This window comes from Muscardinus avellanarius (genome assembly GCF_963383645.1).
Source record: "Muscardinus avellanarius genome assembly, chromosome: 3".
NCBI lineage: Eukaryota > Metazoa > Chordata > Mammalia > Rodentia > Gliridae > Muscardinus > Muscardinus avellanarius.
The window spans coordinates 36025892-36044334 of NC_137788.1; the positions used below are offsets into that span (position 1 = coordinate 36025892).

At 50.7% G+C, this 18443-nt stretch overlaps 1 protein-coding gene across 1 annotated transcript in view; it reads right to left on the bottom strand.

Moving 5' to 3' along the window:
• Positions 1-228: 228 nt before the first annotated feature.
• The window catches only part of LOC308260061 (L-amino-acid oxidase BmooLAAO-I-like), a gene marked incomplete at both ends in the record, with an annotated part of 57935 nt that continues 39720 nt past the window's right edge, over positions 229-18443 (bottom strand). The window contains 8 exons of the mRNA XM_080691395.1: positions 229-276; positions 4036-4102; positions 13304-13449; positions 14295-14302; positions 14840-14910; positions 14997-15078; positions 17450-17598; positions 17660-17789. Of these exons, the coding sequence (XP_080547521.1) occupies positions 229-276; positions 4036-4102; positions 13304-13449; positions 14295-14302; positions 14840-14910; positions 14997-15078; positions 17450-17598; positions 17660-17789 (701 nt within the window). The remainder of the gene's footprint in view (positions 277-4035; positions 4103-13303; positions 13450-14294; positions 14303-14839; positions 14911-14996; positions 15079-17449; positions 17599-17659; positions 17790-18443) is intronic.

Here is an 18443-nt window from a genome sequence, read left to right on the forward strand (position 1 = left end):
TTGGAAACAGGGTCTCCTAAACCAGCGCGCGCGGCTGGCTTCGAACCTGCGCGATCCTCCTGTCTCTGCTGCCCAAGCACGAGGATTACAAGCGTGCGCCACCACGCCTGGCTGCATTTTTAATTATTTATTTTGTTTTGATTCTGCATTTTTACTAAGCATTCAGGAATTCTGATGTTTCTCGTTCTTAGATCATACTTTGAGTGGCAAGGAAAGAGGGTCTGTCCCTTATTTGGGGGGCACAATATGAGCCTTGTAGATCTTGCAGAGCAGGTCCTGTTGTGCGGTAATAGCAGACCTGAAATTCCGCAGCCCTTCCCACGGTGAAGGATGCACCATCAATTTTTTTTTTTTTTTTTTTTTTTGCGGGTCTGGGGATGGAACCCAGGGGCATTTGACCTCTGAGCTACACCCCCTGCCCTATTTTTTATTCTTTATTTTGAAACCGGGTCTCACTGAGTTGCAGAGGGCCTCACTAAGTAGCTGAGGCTGTCCGCGAACCGTGATCCTCCAGGTCTCAGCCTCCCGAATGCTGGGATTACAAGCGTGCGCCACCACGCCCCGGCTGCACCATCAATTTTAATTTTATTTGGAAGAAACTTGGGGGCACTTGAATTCGCTCAGGTTTTTTTGCATCTCTATGGGACTTCAAGGTTATTAACCCCCTTACACCTTTTGGGATTTGATTTACTAAGAAGAGTCCATTTGTTTTCCTCCCCAGGATAAGGAATTCCTTGGGCATTGTGCTCATTGTTACATGTTTTCTTAGAAGCTCTGGTACTGGCAGTTAGAGACCTCTTTTCCTGGTTTAAATCCCTTTAACTAGCTGCTTATCTTGATTTCTTTGGCTGGAATTTTATCTGTTCCTTATCTTGTCCTTGCTTGGGGGCACGCATCCCCCTTTGCACACTTCTCTTCACCCTCACCCTGGCCTAAGATAAGAGTTAAACAAAAGCTTTGTGGGGAAAAAAAAAAGCACGCTGCACTCTTAGGTGACCTCTTTCTTTTCTGGAAGCAGAGTTTATGTGAACTGGGATTATTCAAAAGCTCATCTCCGCTTCTACCTGGGAGTATAAATTATTTTGTAAAGAATAGACAATGCTGTCATCCCAGTACTTGGGAGGCTGAGACAGGAGGGTTGTGGGTTCAAGGCAGACACTCAGCAGCTTAAAGGAGGCCCTGCTTCAAGATAAAATAATAAAAAGGACTGCAGGTATAGCTCAGAAGTAGAATGCTCCTGGATTCAGTCCACAGTACTAACAACAAATATATATACATACATATATGTATGTACACACACACACACACACACACACATACACACACACACACACACACCCCAAAAAGTAACCTTTCCCACTCTACACTCTAGCCCTCCCAGTAGTTACAGCTAACCTCAGAAAACAGTTCTCCCAGCCGGGCATGGTGGCGTTCACTTGTAATCCCAGCATTTGGGAGACTAAGACATGAGGATCTTGGTTTGAGGCCAGCTTCAGCTACTACTTAGTGAGGCCCTTTGTAAGTCAGTGAGACCCTGTTTCAAAATAAAGAATAAAAAAAATAGGGCGAGGGGTGTAGCTCAGAAGTAGAATGCCCCTGGGGTCCATCCCCAGGATTGCAAAGAAAAAAAAAAAAAAAGATTGAACATTACCTGGAAAAGTTATTTTTCCCCTGTAAAATGTTCAGCTTATTTAATTTTCCTGCATCAAATTAGTAGTATGTTCAGGTATGCTAACTGCTTTGGTTATCACTTCAAGTTAACTTTTATCGTTTCCCATTGTTTATTGATCCACTCAACAAATATTTATTGAGCATTTCATAGTCCTCTGACAGTGGTCTAGGTGATATCTATCAGTAAGTGAAAATTATCCTTGTAACTATTTGTGGCAAATTAAACTTTCTTTTGGTTTCATTCCTTGTTTGTCAGCTCAGGATTCTAAGTCATCTCTTAGCTTTTTTGATTATGCTCTTCTGATTTTTCTACTTTTGTGAGAAAATTCCTCATGTTCTTCCAGTCTGTCTCCTCTCACTCATGCTGGACCCCCATGTGCCTTCTTGGGCACTTGATGAAACTGAGATGCCAATTCAGAGACTTAGAAGAGGCATGTACTTTAGGGTTTTATTGTCACTGTTCCTTATCATAAATCTTATCTCAGAAAAAGAAAAAAAGAGTATCTAAAAGCACACTTAAAAAAAAATTGGTGCATTGTAGTTATACATCTTACTGGGGTACAAGATGGTAGAGGCATATTCTCACACTTGTCAATGGAACAATCTGTCAGTACTTCTCGCCTAGAAAGTAGCAGCATCTTATATATTTGCACAGCGGTTGACACTTTTCAAGGGGTCCTAGCATTAATTAAGCATCTACTTATGCCTGGAACAACATCTCATTTAATTCTCCCAACAACCACTGTGGGGAGGGATTACCATCCCTTCTCTATTCATCTTAAGCAAGCTAAACCCTTCCTGGTTTAAGCAAAAGCTGTAGAAACAAAAGTAGATCTGTTGACTGCAAATATAAATAAATAAATGTAACAAATAAATAAATAAAAGAAAGAAATGAACCGGGCATGGTGGTGCACGCTTGTAATCCCAGCATTTGGGAGGCTGAGACAGGAGGATCGAGGTTCACAGACAGCCTCAGCTACTTAGTGAGGCCCTTTGCAACTTAGTGAGACCCTGTTTCAAAATAAAGGATTAAAAAATAGGGCTGGGGTGTTGCTTGGAGGTCGAATGCCCATGGGTTCCATTCCCAGACCCGCAAAAAAGAAAGAAAGAGAGAGAGAAAGAAAGAAAGGGTACAGGGAAGAAAGTGGGCCTCTGGCTCGGTGGCCCCCTGGGGTGCTCCAGGACACTGCCCTCTCTCATTGTCTAGACGGTGGGTGGGATGACGTGACTCATGGTGATAGGAGAGTTGGGTGTCAGTGGGGTGAGGACGCAGTTCTCACCTCGCCAGCCCCCAAAACCACGGGACAAATTTCTTTCCTTGGTCTTCACTGAGTCCGTTCCCCGGCAGGTGGGAGAGGGCATGGGTCAGGTCTGGGGCTCTGTCAGGGCAGCCCCGATGTGCTGGGTCTTGGGTGAGACAGGCTAAGCCTAAGCTTGGAAACCGGGTGATGAGTCTTGTCCAGTAGCATTGGAACCAGGAGACTCACAGCCGCCTCAGCTCTTCCACGCACCAACCCTGGGCCTCCACTAGAGCCTCCGGGCTGTAAGCCTCTGTTTCTCCTTCAGAAAAATAGATTGGCTGGATGGGAAGTTCTAAAAGTCTGAGACTCTCTGATCTTCTGGGCTTGAGAAGGAAATGGCTTTCTTTCCTTAGACACTATGACCGGTGTGTGTGTGTGTGTGTGTGTGTGTGTGTGTGTGTGTGTGTGTGTGACCAGGGATTGAACCCAAGAGTATTTTACCTCTACCTCTGAGCTACATCACCCCCCAACCCTACTTTATTTTTTATTTTGAACAGGGCCTTGCTAAATTGCTGCAGTGGGCTGCAAACCTATGCTCCTCCTGTCTCAGCCTCCCAAGTACCAGGATTACAAGAGTGCCTCTCCATATCTGGCTCTGTGATTGAGTTTCTTTATGGGATGCGTAGTGGGAAAAACATACACACACGCTCACACGCATGCACACATTTATGCATGTTCACACACATGCACGCACAGATGTTCACACATGAGAGCCATCCTATGCCAGGTGCTGCCACAGACACTAGTGCTTGCTTTGATGCAGCTGACAGAACATGATTAAGGATGGACATGGAACAAGTAATTGCACAGTTAATGCCTCGCTGCAGTTAGAGACTGGAAAGGACAAGAAGGAGCCCACAGGCAAAGGGCAGAAGAGAGCTCCAGCAGGTGCAGGGCCACAGGTAAAATAGCTGTCATGTTTGAGGGACAGGGAATCCTGAAGGGCATGGGGTGAGGGGGGCAATGACGTTGTTCACACCTCGGCGTAGGTATAGAGAGCTATTTGGAGGCCAGGGACTGGACCAGGGATCCTGTTTCGGTTCCCTGCGTAGGAAGGACTCACACACGCACAGAATGTTGTGGGAGCCTCGGACACGGCCAGGTTGGGGCTGCTGCTCCTCAGCTGGCGCCTGTGGAAGATTATTGGAGTCAGGAAAAACTCTGTTCGTATCCCCCCACTCCCACCGGTAGAAGGACCGGTAGAAGGACCTTGGGGTCTCGCCCAAGAAAGGAAGCACTGCTTCCTGGTTTATGTTGCGATGGGAAAGACTTGCCCAAGAACAATGGCATTTTTGCAAAACACCACTTTGTTCTGGTGAGACCAGGAGGGGGTTTCCTTGGGGACCTCGCCTGGTCCCACTGCCCCTGACCTGCCAACTACAACAGCCACATGGAGTTCTCTCTCCAACACACCTTTTATCTGAGATCCTTGCTCCTGCACAGCCCTGGCTGGCTTAACCCTTTGGACTCCACCATACCTCGGCAGCAGGGTCCCAGGGCTCACCGGGTCACCCTGGAGCTCTGGGGACACACTGGCTGAGGCTGACAGGATGGGGGACCTAAATGGATTTGACATTCTCTGCTTTCTCATCCAAAAGGGCATTTTAGAAAAAGTGTTCAGATAGCCAGGTCTGGTGGTGCACACTTGTAATCCCAGGATTTGGGGGGCTGAGACAGAAGGATCCCAGGTTGGGGGCCAGCCTCAGCTACTTAGTGAGGGCCCCCCAAAACTTAGTGAGACCCTGCTTCAAAATAAGGAATAAAAAATAGGGCTGGGTGTGGTAGAGGTAGAATGCCCCTGGTACTGCAAAAAGAAAAGAAAAAAGAAAACCGGGTTCAGATTTGTCCTGGGAGTGCTTTGCTTCCAAAAATCTTTAAAGCACCAGAGTCCGAGGCCAGTCCTCTATTATGAGTGGGGAAATAGAGGAGAAAAGGCTGCTTCCTGAGGTCGCACAGAGGGTTAGTGGTGGAACTGAGTGAGGGAGGATCCAGGATTCTGACTCCAGACAAGTGCTCTTCCCCTTACTGTTCTGCTTTCCAGGAGGTGAGACTTTGCAAAGCAAAGGGGAGAAAGTCTACATTGGAGGAGGAGATAAATCCGCAGAAGCCACCAGGTGTGCTGGTGTGTGGTGGTGCAGGATAGAACTTGGGAGGCTGAGACAAGAGAATTGCAGGTTTAAGGACAGCCTCAGCAAGTAGCGAGACTCTCAACCGAGAAGACCCTGCTTCAAAATAAGAATAAAATAGGGCTGGGGTTGCAGGTTGGAGGTTGGATGCCCCTGAGTTCAATCCCCAGTAACACTAGTAACACACACACACACACACACACACACACACACACCACTGCAAGGGCCCAGAACATCTTGGGAGCAGGGCCTGTCCATGTCACCTGCAGTAGGGGGAGACTCCAGCATCCACTCCCATGTTTTTCAGGTATCCATGGCTGTCTCTTCTCTCTGTGAATCACTAAATGGACCAATTTGGTGAAACAATCATGTGTGTGTAGAAGGGGACATTCAGGGGAAGTAAGCGGGCATATCATTGTACAGTCACCACCACACATTAGAAGAGCTTTGCTTTTCTCCACCTGTTCTGTTTCTTTCTGCGGGGCATAGTGCTAAGCACGGGGAAACAGCCAACGAACGTCCCTCATTCTCATGAAGAGCGCGGCGTGGAGACTGTGGGGTGATGGCGAGCCGTGGGGTGGGGCCCTGGTGACCACTGTGTGTTGGTGACGGCGATGCTGGTGCCGGTTGTAGTTACAATGGCATTAGCCTTGGTTTCAACTGTGGTGGTAGTGGTACTTGTGTTGAGGTTAATGGTGGAGGTGTTGGTCCAATGGTGTCGATTATAGCAGTGGTGGGAATGGCAGCAACGAAGGTAGAGGTGGCTGGTCAGCTGGATGGAGGTATTGATGGTGGTGAGCAGCAAGGTGTTGGTGCTATAATGACCGTCATATTTGCCTGTGTGTGTGTGTGTGTGTGTTTGTGTGTGTGTGTGTGTGGTACTGGGGGTGGAACCCAGTGGCCTTTTCTACCTCCGGGCTATACTCCCAGCCCTATTTTATACTTTATTTGGAAACAGGGTCTCACTAAGTTGCTGAGAGCCTCACTAAGTCGAGCCCGTGTGATTCTCCTGTCTCAGCCTCCAAAGCGCGGGGATTACATGCATGCGCCACCACGCCCAGCTATGATGGTCATATTTGGGGTAGTAAAATGATAGTTATCTTGGATGGTAACAACAGAGATGTGTTTGGGATAAAAATGGTATTTAATGCTGTTGATCAAAATAATCTTTTTTTTTTTATCCTGGGGATTGAATTCAGGGGCATTGTACCTCCAAGCTCCACCCCCACCCTTTTTTATTTTTTGTTTTGAAATGGTCTTACTAGGATATTGAGTGTCTCACTACATTGCTGAGGCCTGTCTTGAACCTATGATCCTCTTGTCTCAGCCTCCCAAAGCACTGGGATTACAGGTGTGCACCGCCAGGCCCAGCAATCAAAATAACCTTAGGATGTTTTTGTCTTGGCAGTGATGATGGTGGTATTGGTGTCGGTGTGGGTGTGGGTGACCGTCATGTTTCTGATGGTGTTGGTGACACCTGCCTGCCTTAGCTGTCACACTGTGCTTTGGATGTGCCCCCCAAAAGCTCATGTGTTGGGAACTTAATCCTCAAAGTCATATATGTTCAAGGTATTTGGAGATGGAACTTTTGGGAGGGAATTAGGATTAGATGAGGTAATGAGGGTTGGGACCTCATGATGTCATGTGGCTTAATAAGAAGAGAGAGATCTGAACAGCACACTTGCTCTGTCTTGTCACAGGACACCCGCTGTCAGACGCAGCAAGAAGGTCCTCTAGACTCCACGTGGATGTGGGTGCCATGCCCTTGGACTTCCTGGCCTCCAGATCTTTGAGCCAAATAAACTTCTATTCTTTTTTTTTTTTTTTTTTTTTTTTTGGTGGTACTGGGGTTCCTGGAAGCCCTTCTTCCTCCAGGCTACACTCCCAGACCTATTTTATATTTTTGAAACAGGGTCTCTTACGCCAGCGCGGCTGGCTTCGAACCTGCGCGATCCTCCTGTCTCCGCCTCCCAAGCGTGGGGATTACAAGCGTGCACCACCACGCCCGGCTTAAACTTCTATTCTTGATAAATGACCCAGTCTTGGATGTTTTTTTACATGAACAGAAAGCCCACTAAGTGATTTCAATGGAAGTGGTAGCCATGCAGGTGCTGCTGACAATGGTGGCCTTGGTAGGAGCCTTGCCGTGCGGCTGATGGCAGTGGGGACAGTGTGGGTAGGCACAGCAATAACGGCAGTAAAAGGGAGTGGTGGTGTTAGTATTGGCGGTGGGGACAGAGATGGTGACCGGGATGCTGGTGATTATACTAACAGCTGGTGCTCCTGACCCCTGGAATCCATGAGCTGGCTATGGGCTCTCCTCTCTGGAGGTGACAGTATGTTGAATGTCATCTCTCTGTCCCACTCGCTGTCCACTTCCTCTGTCCCTTGTGCTGTGATTCCAGCCTAGATTAGTGTTCTGTAGAGGAGGCGATGTCTGTTTCCTGGGGGCAGTGGGGGTGGGGGGGCAGTGGCAAGGAGCTGAGCAAGGGCCTGTGCAGGAGAGCCTGGGAGTTGCTGCCTGGAGAGTGCCGTGGGGGCGGGGTCCATGGGGCCCCGTGAGGCCTGTGGCTGAGGGGCCTGCTGGGTGGCTGGTGATGTGCAGGGGCTCACGTAGCTGGCAGAGCCAGGGCTGCACTTCCTGCTGACTCAGCAGAGCAGGCTGGGACCAATTCTCTGCAACTAATGTGTCTTCTTCCTGGGATTAACTCACACAGCTCTGGCTGGGAAGGGGGAGGGAGGAAGCCTCTCCCATCTTCCCAGACTTAGGGTCCCTTGGGGAGGCCCTCAGTAGACCAGGAGGCCAGCAGGGCCACTGACCCTGTAGGTCCTGAGTGTCTTTGACTTTTTTTTTTTTTTTTGTGGGTCTGGGGATGGAACCCAGGGGCATTTGACCTCCGAGATACACCTCCTGCCCTATTTTTTATTCTTTTTTTTGTGTGTGTGGTACTAGGGGTGGAACCCAGAGGCTTTCTACCTCTGAGCTATACTCCCAGACCTTTTTTATATTTTATTTGGAAACAGGGTCTCACTAAGTTGCTGAGAGCCTCACTAAGTAGCTGAGGCTGGCTTTGAACCTGTGCGATCCTCCTGTCTCAGCCTCCCAAGCGCAGGAATTACAAGCGTGCACCACCACGCCCAGCTATTTTTTATTCTTTATTTTGAAACAATGTCTCACTGAGTTGCGGAGGGCCTCACTAAGTTGCTGAGGCTGTCCATGAACTGCCATCCTCCTGTCTCAGCCTCCCAAATGCTGGGATTACAAGCATGTGCCATTACGCCCCGGCTGAGTGTGTCCTTGATTTCATTCTCATCGGGCCCATTGGGCCTGCAGGGAGCCAGGCTTCCCAGGTATCAGGGGATGGAGCCACCCTACCCCCATCCAGCACATTCCACACAGCCATTTACCTTGTATTCCCATCCATCTGTTTTGCAGAGGGCAGCGTAGCCCTGTGGGGAAGTGTGTCAACTCGGTCAGACTTTAATTTCCGGGTCTCCCACACCTCAGCTGTGCGACTTGGGTCTTTTGTGCACCTTGGGTGGTTGGTGTGTGACTGTGCCACTCCCAGGCTGCTAAGTGGGCAGCAAATTGAAGCAAAGTGCTCGGCCGGACATTCAAACAGTGTCGATTTTCGTTCCTTTTCAGACTCCAATGGCTTAATACAAATAATAAAGAAATAAGCACAACCCTTCAGCTCTCTGAGCAGAAGTGAAACATGGCCAAATTTTTTTTTTTTTTTGCCTGGTACTGGAGATTGAACCCAGGGACATACTACCTGAGCTACATCCCCAGCCCTTTTTATTATTTTTATTTTTGGGACAGGATCTCGTTAAGTTGCTGAGGCTGGCCTTCAACCTACACTCCTCCTATCCAGTATCCCAACCTGTGATCACAGGTGTGTGCCACCTTACCCAGCTGAATTGCAGACAATTCTTAACATGCACACTGGCTATGAGAGTTGAAAGAAGTTCCATGGGTAAAAGCGCCCTGTCCCAAGGCGCGCAGTGGCGGTTACTAGCCTTGCTGTGTTGTTAGCAGGGGGACCAGCCTCCGGGTCCTTCCTGACTCAGGAGCTCAGTGCCACATATAGGTTTGGGTGTATACAGCTCTGTTATCTTGTGCATCCAGGATCCTGTGACAGCCCCTGCTGCCTCCTGATAAGGACTCCTTATCTCATGAGAGAGCACTTGAGCCCAGCAGTCCTGTTTCTAGCCCCTGGTTCCCTCCCCACGCCCGAGCCAAGGGTTCTTGCTGGATAGGTGTAGAGGAGAGAAGGGAATGTTGGGAGTCTCTTTTGTTCCCCAACTTTGTCCCCAGCTCCCCCTGTCTTTTGCTCCTTCCCTTCCCTTCCTTGTTCACTCATTTATTTATTCCCCCAAAGGACTCAGAAATCCTAGGAGCTGCGCTGGGAAGCGGCCAAGCCCCCAGTGTCAGGACGCATGTAGTTCAGGTGGCAGTCCGGCTTCGCTCTGATTCCATGCAACAGAGCCAAGGGGTGCAGCAGATGAAAATTCAGCTTTCCTTCGCCTTAAGGAAAACTGTCAGCAGTGATGCTGCTTAGATACCAAATGACCAAGTAGCTAACTCAGGGGAGAACTGAATAGCTAGCTGATGCTTTCAACAGTTAGAGAGGTCGAAAGGGCACATACATTTCCATAAACCGGATCCTTTTTGTTTCTGTTTGCTTGAAGTTTAGGTGCAGAGAGTTGAGTCAGTCATATTTCACTTTGTTAAGGTAATTTCCCTCTTTCTTTCTTTCTTTCTTTCTTTCTTTCTTTCTTTCTTTCTTTTTCTCTCTCTTTCTTTCTTTCTTTCTTTCTTTTCTTTCTTTCTTTCTTTCTTTCTGTGCTAGTGATTAAACTCAGGGATTCTTCCTCAGAGCTATACCCCAGCCTTTTTATTTTTTGGTGCTGAGGGTGGAACCCAGAGGCTTTCTACCTCCAGGCTATACTCCCAACCCTATTTTATACTTTATTTGGAAACAGGGTCTCACTAAGTTGCTGAGAGCCGCACTAAGTAGCTGAGGCTGGCTTCCAACCTGTGCAATCCTCCTGTCTCAGCCTCCCAAGTGCTGGGATTACAAGCGTGCGCCATCACGCCATCACGCCCGGCTTCAGCCTTTTTATTTTGAAACGAGATCTCTAAGCTGCTGAAGGTCTCGCTAAGCTGCTCAGGCTTGTCTCCAACCTGTGATCCTCCCGTCTCAGCCTCCAGAGTCCTGGGAGTAATTACAGCCTGGCCCAAGTTCCCATTCACTAAAGGTGGCTGTCATCACTAGCCTGCTGTTATTGCTGCGTTGGCACACGAGCTCTGCTGTCTCTATAACAGTTGGCAAATAGTCACACCAGTGCTCTGTTTATATCTCATCACGACTTGCAAGTTTCCCTCCTTCACAGCCCGCTGATGCCCACTGTGAGCCACCAGCCAGCTCCAGGGTTGGGGCGGGAATCAGGAGGTGAATTTTGTGCAGTCCATGTCCAGGATGAGCTCACGTCTAAGGAGCCAGACATTTCAGGGCAGGGGTTGGGAGGCAAAGGAGTCAGTAACGGTTCTGCTGCTGGGACTGGGAAGGCTTCCCAAGGGTGCAGCCTCCTGAGCTGGGCTTTAAAGGCTGAATAGGAGCTCACCAGGAGGCTAGCAGGGAGGGAGAGTGAGGGAGCCATGCTCCAAATAGAGGCAGGGCATGCAGAGGCTCAGAGGCACGCAGCAGCTCAGCGTGGAGGGAAGCAATGCTTCTGTGATGGCCGAGGCGAGGGCAAGCGGTGAGAACAACGGCCAACTCGGCTGAGACCTCGTTATGTCCTAGGCCCTGCTCTATGTGATTTGACAGAGAGAGAGAGAGAGAGAGAGAGAGAGAGAGAGAGAGAGTGTGTGTGTGTGTGTGTGTGTGTGTGTGTGTGTGTGTGTGAGATACTAGGGATTGAACCCAGGGCATTTTTCTACCTCTGAGCTGTACCCTCAGCCCCATTTTATTTTTTATTTTGAAACAGAGTCTTGCTGAGTTGTGTGTGTGTGTGGGGCTCACTAAATTGCTGAGCTTGGCTTTGAACCTGTAATCCTTTGTCTCAGCCTCCTAAGTACTGGGATCACAGACGTGCACCACCCCCCTTCCCCGGCTATAGTACCTCTTGTAAGCTACACAACTCCAGAAGCACCGTTATTTCCATCCTATGGGCAAGGCGGCAGAGGCCCGGCGAGTGACTTGCCAACAGTCACACAGCTCATACGCGAGGTACCAAGGACTGAACCAGGATGCCTGGGTTCATGATCACCAGGCTTCGACCTCCTAAAGATGAGGAAGGTGAGATCAAGGGTCAGATCGCAGAGGATCTTAAATGCCCATGGAGGGAAAAGGAAGAGCAGGAGACCCCGTGTGAGGGCTGGCTGCCACGGAGTGAGCGTGTGAGACCTCCAGAGCACAAGAAGGCATGTGTGCTTTAAGTGCTGTGAGTGTGCACCTGGGTATACCTGAGCGCACGTGAGTATGCCATAATGTACAGCCCATGTGTCTTTGTGAGACTGTGTGTGTGTGTGTGTGTGTGTGTGTGTGTTTGAGAGAGAGAGAGAGAGAGAGAGAGAGAGAGAAAGAGAGAAAGGGTCTTTGGCTGTGCACAGCCCTGAGCATGTGTCCCTGTGCCTGTGAGTCTTGGGGCCCCAGGGAAGCTGTCAGAGCCCATTAGCCTGGCCTGGTGTGAGGACCTGGTCTTGGCCTCAGAAGCTAGATGCGCACACATCAAAGGCAGCCTGAGCCCGAGACCAGTGGGGCAGAATAATTTAATGAAGATCAGGAGGGGCTGTGGCAGCTGGAGTGGGAGGGTGCCAGCTTGTGCCCAGGGCAGCTCCCAGGCTCCAGGCCCAGCGTTGGGGCTGGGTGTGTGCTGTGGGGGAGAAGGCTGTCTGTGCTGGGTGCCTGGCTGGAACACCCTCCTGTCCTGTGCAATGGGAGAACATGAACCCAGGATGTCCCAGCCCTGCTTGGACACCAAGCTAGACCCCAGGAATCCAAGGAACTCCATGGAAACCAGGACACCATCTCTAAGGCTTTCCTGATACCACAAAACGGAACACATAGAGAGTCATTTCTAGACTAACTAGTCTAACTATCTTGCCTTACAGAGGAGAAACTGAGACCCAGAGAGGGCTAGGGAATTCCCTAAGGCCACCCAGAAAAATGGAGGCTGGACCAGATTTAGAATCAAGAGCCTTCCTTCCTTCCTTCCTTCCTTCCTTCCTTCCTTCCTTCCTTCCTTCCTTCCTTCTTTTCTCTCTTTATTTCTTTCATTTTTTTGTGGGTCTGGGGATGGAACCAGGGGCATTTGACCTCCGAGCCACACTCCCTGCCCTATTTTTATTCTTTATTTTTATTTTTATTTTTGGTGGTACTGGGGGTGGAACCCAGAGGCTTTCTACTTCTGGGCTATACTCCCAGACCTATTTTATATTTTGTTTTGGAAACAGGGTCTCACTGAGTTGCTGAGAGCCTCACTGAGTAGCTGAGGCTGGCTTCGAACCTGTGCGATCCTCCTGTCTCAGCCTCCCAAGCACGGGGATTACAAGCATGCGCCACCACGCCCGGATTTTATTTTTTATTTTGAAACAGGGTCTCACTAAGTTGCAGAGGGCCTCACTAAGTAGCTGAGGCTGTCTGCGAACCGCAATCCTCCGGTTTCAGCTTCCCGAATGCTGGGATTACAAGCATGTGCCACCACGTCCAGCTAAGAGCTTCTTTATCTACTTTTTTTTTTTTTTTTTTTTTTTTTGTGTGTGTGTGTGTGTGTGGTGCTGAGGATTAAACCCAGGGGCATTCTACCTCTGAGCTACACCCACAGCTCTATTTTTTTTTTTTTTTTTTGGTGGTACTGGGGTTCCTGGGAACCCTTCTATCTCCAGGCTACACCCCCAGACCCATTTTATATATATTTTTAATTGGAAACAGGGCCTCTTAAGCCATCAAGGCTGTCTTCGAAACCAGCGTGATCCTCCTGTCTCCGCCTCCCAAGAGCGGGGATTACAAGTGTGCACCACCATGCCCGGCTATTTTTAAAAATTTTTATTTTGAAACAAGTTGAAGAAAGTCTCACTATTTGCCAAGGCTGTCCTTAAACCTGTGACCCTCCTGTTTTAGCCTCCCAAGGACTGGGATTACAGGCATGTGCTACCATGAATCTAAATCTGAAAACTGAATCTAAATCCAGTTTCCTCACACTTCTAGGCCAGGATCAAACCACATAAACAGGACGGATTGTAGGGTTGTGTCTTTGGTGGCCTCTACGTCTATGCTCTGGTGACCCCCTCCCTCCCGGGTCACCTGTTTCTGCAGCGTGGAGGCTGCCTTCTCCAGTCTCCACACCTGAAAGGTTTAATAGAGCAGTCCTCATTCCCCCAGGGGACTGTGTGTGAGAGCAGTCTAGTCAGCTTTCCTATGCAACATGTGGGTCTAAAAGGATTTGGGGGCGGAGGAAAGGGGGTGAAGATGAGGAGTTGTGGGGATAGAGTGGCCCTTGGCAGGAACAGCTGTGACGGGCCAGGAGATGCCCCATCATGTCCGTGGCTCTCCGTGTGAGTTGCTTTCCTGGGAGGCCCCATGGCCAATGTCCACTCATGGAGAGAGCCTCCGTGGATCTTAGATTCACCAGCAGGGTCAGGCCTAAACCCCGTGGCCCCACATGCAATCTGCCTTCCTCCAGGTTCTGGCATCTAGTTCTGGCGTCTAGAACTTGGGTTGCAAATTCAGGGTCTACAATCCACACCCAACCCCAAGATGAAGGGATTACTTGGCTGCCTCGGGATTGGCAAATATTCTTGAACATGGAAGCTTGCTTTCTTTTTCCCTCCCTCCCTTCCTTCCTTCCTTCCTTCCTTCCTTCCTTCCTTCCTTCTTCCTTTCTTTTTAGTACTGGGGATTGAACCCTGGGGCAGTCTACCTCTGAGCTATACCCCTAGCCCTACTTTTTATTCTTTATTTTGAAACAGGGTCTCACTAAGTTGCAGAGGGCCTCACTAAGTAGCTGAGGCTGTCCGCGAACCGCGATCCTCTGGTCTCATTCTCCCAAATGCTGGGATTACAAGTGTGCGCCACCACACCTGGCCAAGATAGAAGCTTTTGAAGGGGCAGGGATCTCTGGTTAGACTCAAGGCTCTCTACTGGCTCACACCTTCCCTCCTCTCTCATGTTCCTTCCCTGCTGCTTGGCACCTGACATACTGGAATTGAAGACTCCTGAGCCTGAGCTCCCTGAGAGGCAGCCTTGGGTGTTCAATGTCCAGGACACAGACAGCACCTGACAATGCTGTTTGAAAGGCAGACTGCAATTGGCCTCCCTCCACCTCAGTGCACACAGACAATCCCTGCAACAGTTCGTTCCTGCCAGGAAAGCTTTGCAGTGAACTCTTACTCACCATCAAGACCCTAGTCAAGCGGCCCCACCTCTGATCCAACTTGGCCGTTCTCTGTTCTGTAGGATTACAAGCGCACGCCACGGTGCCTGGCCAACATGGAAGCTTCCGATGGGGCGGGCGGCTCCGGTTAGACTCAAGGCTCTCTCCCGGCTCACGCCCTCCCTCCTCCTTTGTCGTCTGTTAAAGCACTGACAGCTGTCACTATTCAGGGACCAGCTCCAGAGGTTGGTTTGTATTTGATGGGCCCATCTTGAAGCGCCATTCAGAACCCTGGGTGAGGCGGCTCGCCGACTCTGCTAAATCCAGCTTAGCAGCTCTCTGGGTGCTTTGCCCCCAACCCACCTTCAGTGCTGTAGGAAGAGGCTTCCTGACTCAGAGTCTGGCCCAGGGCGGGAGGAGCGTCCCCCACAAAGCTTCAGGCAGAAGACGGGTGAGGACCCGCCTGCTGCCACCCTGGCCTGGCCACCCTGGCTCATGACTTAGCACTTTTTGGGGCTACCTGCTGGGCTTGGCCGAGACAATGTGGGGCGCGTTGCCTGGGCCTGTGGGGAACTGCTGGCAGAGGGCAGGCCCCAGGGCTGCTGATGGTGATACCAGGTGCGCCCACACAACGCCGCTCTGGCCCTGCGGCTCCCCCTCTTAAAGGCTCAGTGTGCAGCTTCTCCTCCGGGCCCGGCCCTGTGCTGAGCAGGGTCCCCGGGCAGTCAGCTTACCTCTTCTGCATCAGGAGGGTGGATTTGTGTGAATGTGTGACTGAGGGAGTGGGTGTGTGCTCTGGGTGTGCCTAAGAGCAGGTTCCTGAGTGTAAGGATCTGTGTGCATGAGTCTACATAAATGGGCATTGTGTGCAAATACATATGTCCACAGATGTGCCATGCCCGTGTGTGGTGAACACGAGTGTGTAGGCACACAAACACAAGTGGCCATATGTATAGAGTGTGAATGGATGTCCATGGGGAGAAGTGTATGTGCACGAAGTGTATCGTACGCTCGCAGGTTTGGCACAAGAGTCTGGGCGTGACTGTGTTGCGTGTGCGTGTGTACACATGTGGAGTGGATATATACATTCTAGCCTCAGTTCTGCCACTTTGTAACTGTTGGAAGTGTAATAAGTAAATCTCACCCTCTCTCTTTCTATAAAATGGAATAGACAGCATAAAGTGATTTCTTACTTTTCTTCTAGTTCCCGTATGTAGTGACTGAGCACAAGTGTGTGAAAAGTGCTTGTGCCCCTCTGTGTATGCCTGTGTGTGAGCAACGGGGTGGTTCTGTACAAAGGGTATGGCTTTGAATTCTTTTTTTGTGTGTGTGTGGTACTAGGGATTGAACCCAGGGGCAGTCTACCTCTGAGCTACACCCCAGCCCTATTTTATTTTTGATACTTTTGATTTGGAAACAGGGTCTTGCTAAGTTGCTGGGAGCCTCTCTAAGTTGCTGTGGCTGGCCTCGAATCTGCAATCCTCCTGTCTCAGCCTTCCAAGTACCGGGATTCCAAGCGTGCGCCACCGTGTTCGGCTCATGGCTTTGATTCTGATTCCACACTTGACAGTGCTATGGCCTCACATTCTCCCCTTCTTCTCTCTGAGCCTCGGTTTCAGATGGGACAAGTGATCCCTAAAAGGCCGCTTTGAGGGTTTGCAAAGTACCTACGCCAGAATCTGGCTCGGTTTCCCTCTTTGTGAGGTTGTGTGTGTGTGTGTGTGTGTGTGTGTGTGTGGTGTACACAGACATGCCTGTGATCAGTCTTGTGCAGGATGGTTCAGGATCTAGAGGTGACCACTCGAGATCACTGGACAGGGCTTCTGATTTCTGTCGTGCTGTTCACCAGAAGGGGGAAGGTTGGGCAGACCGTCTCCCAACTACCCTCCTGTCCCACGTGGTCCTGAGGACTGACTCCCTGCTGTCTGAGACTGGCCGTCACATGGGTGCAATGGCCCAGAAAGGAGGATTGGTGTGGCCAGGAGACAGGCTCCCCAATCCGATTAGTGCCCACCCTGCCATCGGGTTATTGGAGACTAAAGAGATTCTTCTTAAAGGGTCAACTGCCGGCATGGCATGGTGGCTGAGCCAAGCTTGGGACCCCACGGCCATCCAGAATGAGGCCACAGAGTGGGAACCAGGGGCTTGCAGGGCCCTGACCTCAGAGAGTGCCCAGCCAGATGGAGAAAACCAGAGAGAGAGGCTGGATCTGTGCTGCCTGCGGCCCAGGGCAGGAAGAGCTCAAACCCTGGCCTGGGGAAGGGACTGGTGGGGACGGGGGAGGAAAGGAGAGACAGGGCATTCTAGGCGGGAAGGTCAGTGTGGGCAAAAGTGGGAAGGCTGTAGAGAGTAGTGTGCATACATGAGTGCGTGCACTGAGTGTGCACACAAGTGAGAGAGAGGTACGGGGACCTTGGAGAATAAAACATCCAACAATTCATGGCACTGCTAAAGAAACTGCCCCTAGAAAGAAAGGGAAGGGACAGGCCGCTGTTCAGAATGAGGTCCCAGAGCGAATCCAGGTCTGCTCCCAATTCTGGGGATGAAGAGGAGGGTCCAACTGAGCTGCCACGGGCCTCCCTTTGCGGGTCCCAGAGGGGTCTGTGAGTGAGGACAGGAGCTTGGCAGTGATGTCAGCCTTGAGGCCTATGGTAGGGGCTGGGGCTGGATATGACATCCCCGTCCAGGGACCCCGAACCATTCCAGAGTGGCTGCTCACACCTGGAGTTCGCCCACCAGGGCAGATCCTGACTCCCAGAGAAGAACCCAATGCTGGACCAGGTGTACTGGTGGGGCTCCAACCCCATCCTACAGAGACCCCAACAGCCTGACTCAAAGAACTGAGAAGAGATGACAGCACCTGCACCAGGTAACTCCGGCACCTGCCTCACCACCTATGCCCAGACGAGCTCGCCCTCAGCGCTCTCCCAAGTTCCAAGGTTTTTTTTTGTGGAAAAACCTGCCGCTATCCACCTGGGTGCTCAGGGTGGGGGAGGGGCGACGCCTGGGAGAGGGTCCGGTTTGGGTACCTGGGGTCCGGCAGCACCGAGTTGTGGGAGGAAGCCCTGCGCCCTCGGAGGTCCTGCAGTCTCCACCACGTGCCCCCAAACAGCTCTGGGTCGCTGGGCGCGGGGCCAGGAAATCCGCACCCGCCCTAAAGGCGGCCCGGGGCGGCGCTGGCACCCAGCCGCCCGCGGAGCAACGTGACCGCGCCGGCCCTGCGGGGACAAGGCGGCCTCTGTGCGGACCCAGCTGATTCCCTCCGCCTGCAAATCCCTTCCGGCTGACAGCTCCGCAGCCTGGCCCGGGCGGCCTGGGGGTGGGAAGGCCAAGGGGGTCGCGAGGGAGGGAGCCCCCTCTAGATGCCACCTGTCCTGTACCGCCAGCCTCAGCATCACCGGGTTGGGAGTGTTTCCCAGACAGGGAAAACAAGCTAGGGTCTGCTGAATCGCCAGCCCCAGGTCACTTACGGTTAAAGCCAGGGTCCAAATTGTGCCTCATGGCAAACTATTTTATTTTTTATTGTAAACTTACCTAATGCTGGTCTAGAACCTTCAATCCTCCCTTCTCAGCTTCGCAAGTACTGGGATTATAGGCATGTGCCACTGCTCATCTGGAAGACTCGTGTGTGTGTGTGTGTGTGTGTGTGTGTGTGCGTTTTACTGGGGACTGAACCCAGAGATGTTCTACCACTGAGCTACACTCCTAACCCTATCTTATTTTCTATTTTGAAAGAGGGTCTCGCTCAGGAGCTGAAGGTCTCTCTAAATTGTGGAGGTTGGCCCCAAATCGGTGATCTTGTCTCAGCCTCTCAAGTATATAGACAGGTACCACTTTGCCTGGAAAAATTCCTTATTTATTGTTGAGAGTTAGGTGGTATTATTAGTCCTAATTTCTTTCTTTCTTTCTTTCTTTCTTTCTTTCTTTCTTTCTTTCTTTCTTTCTTTTTCTTCCTCTCTCTCTCTCT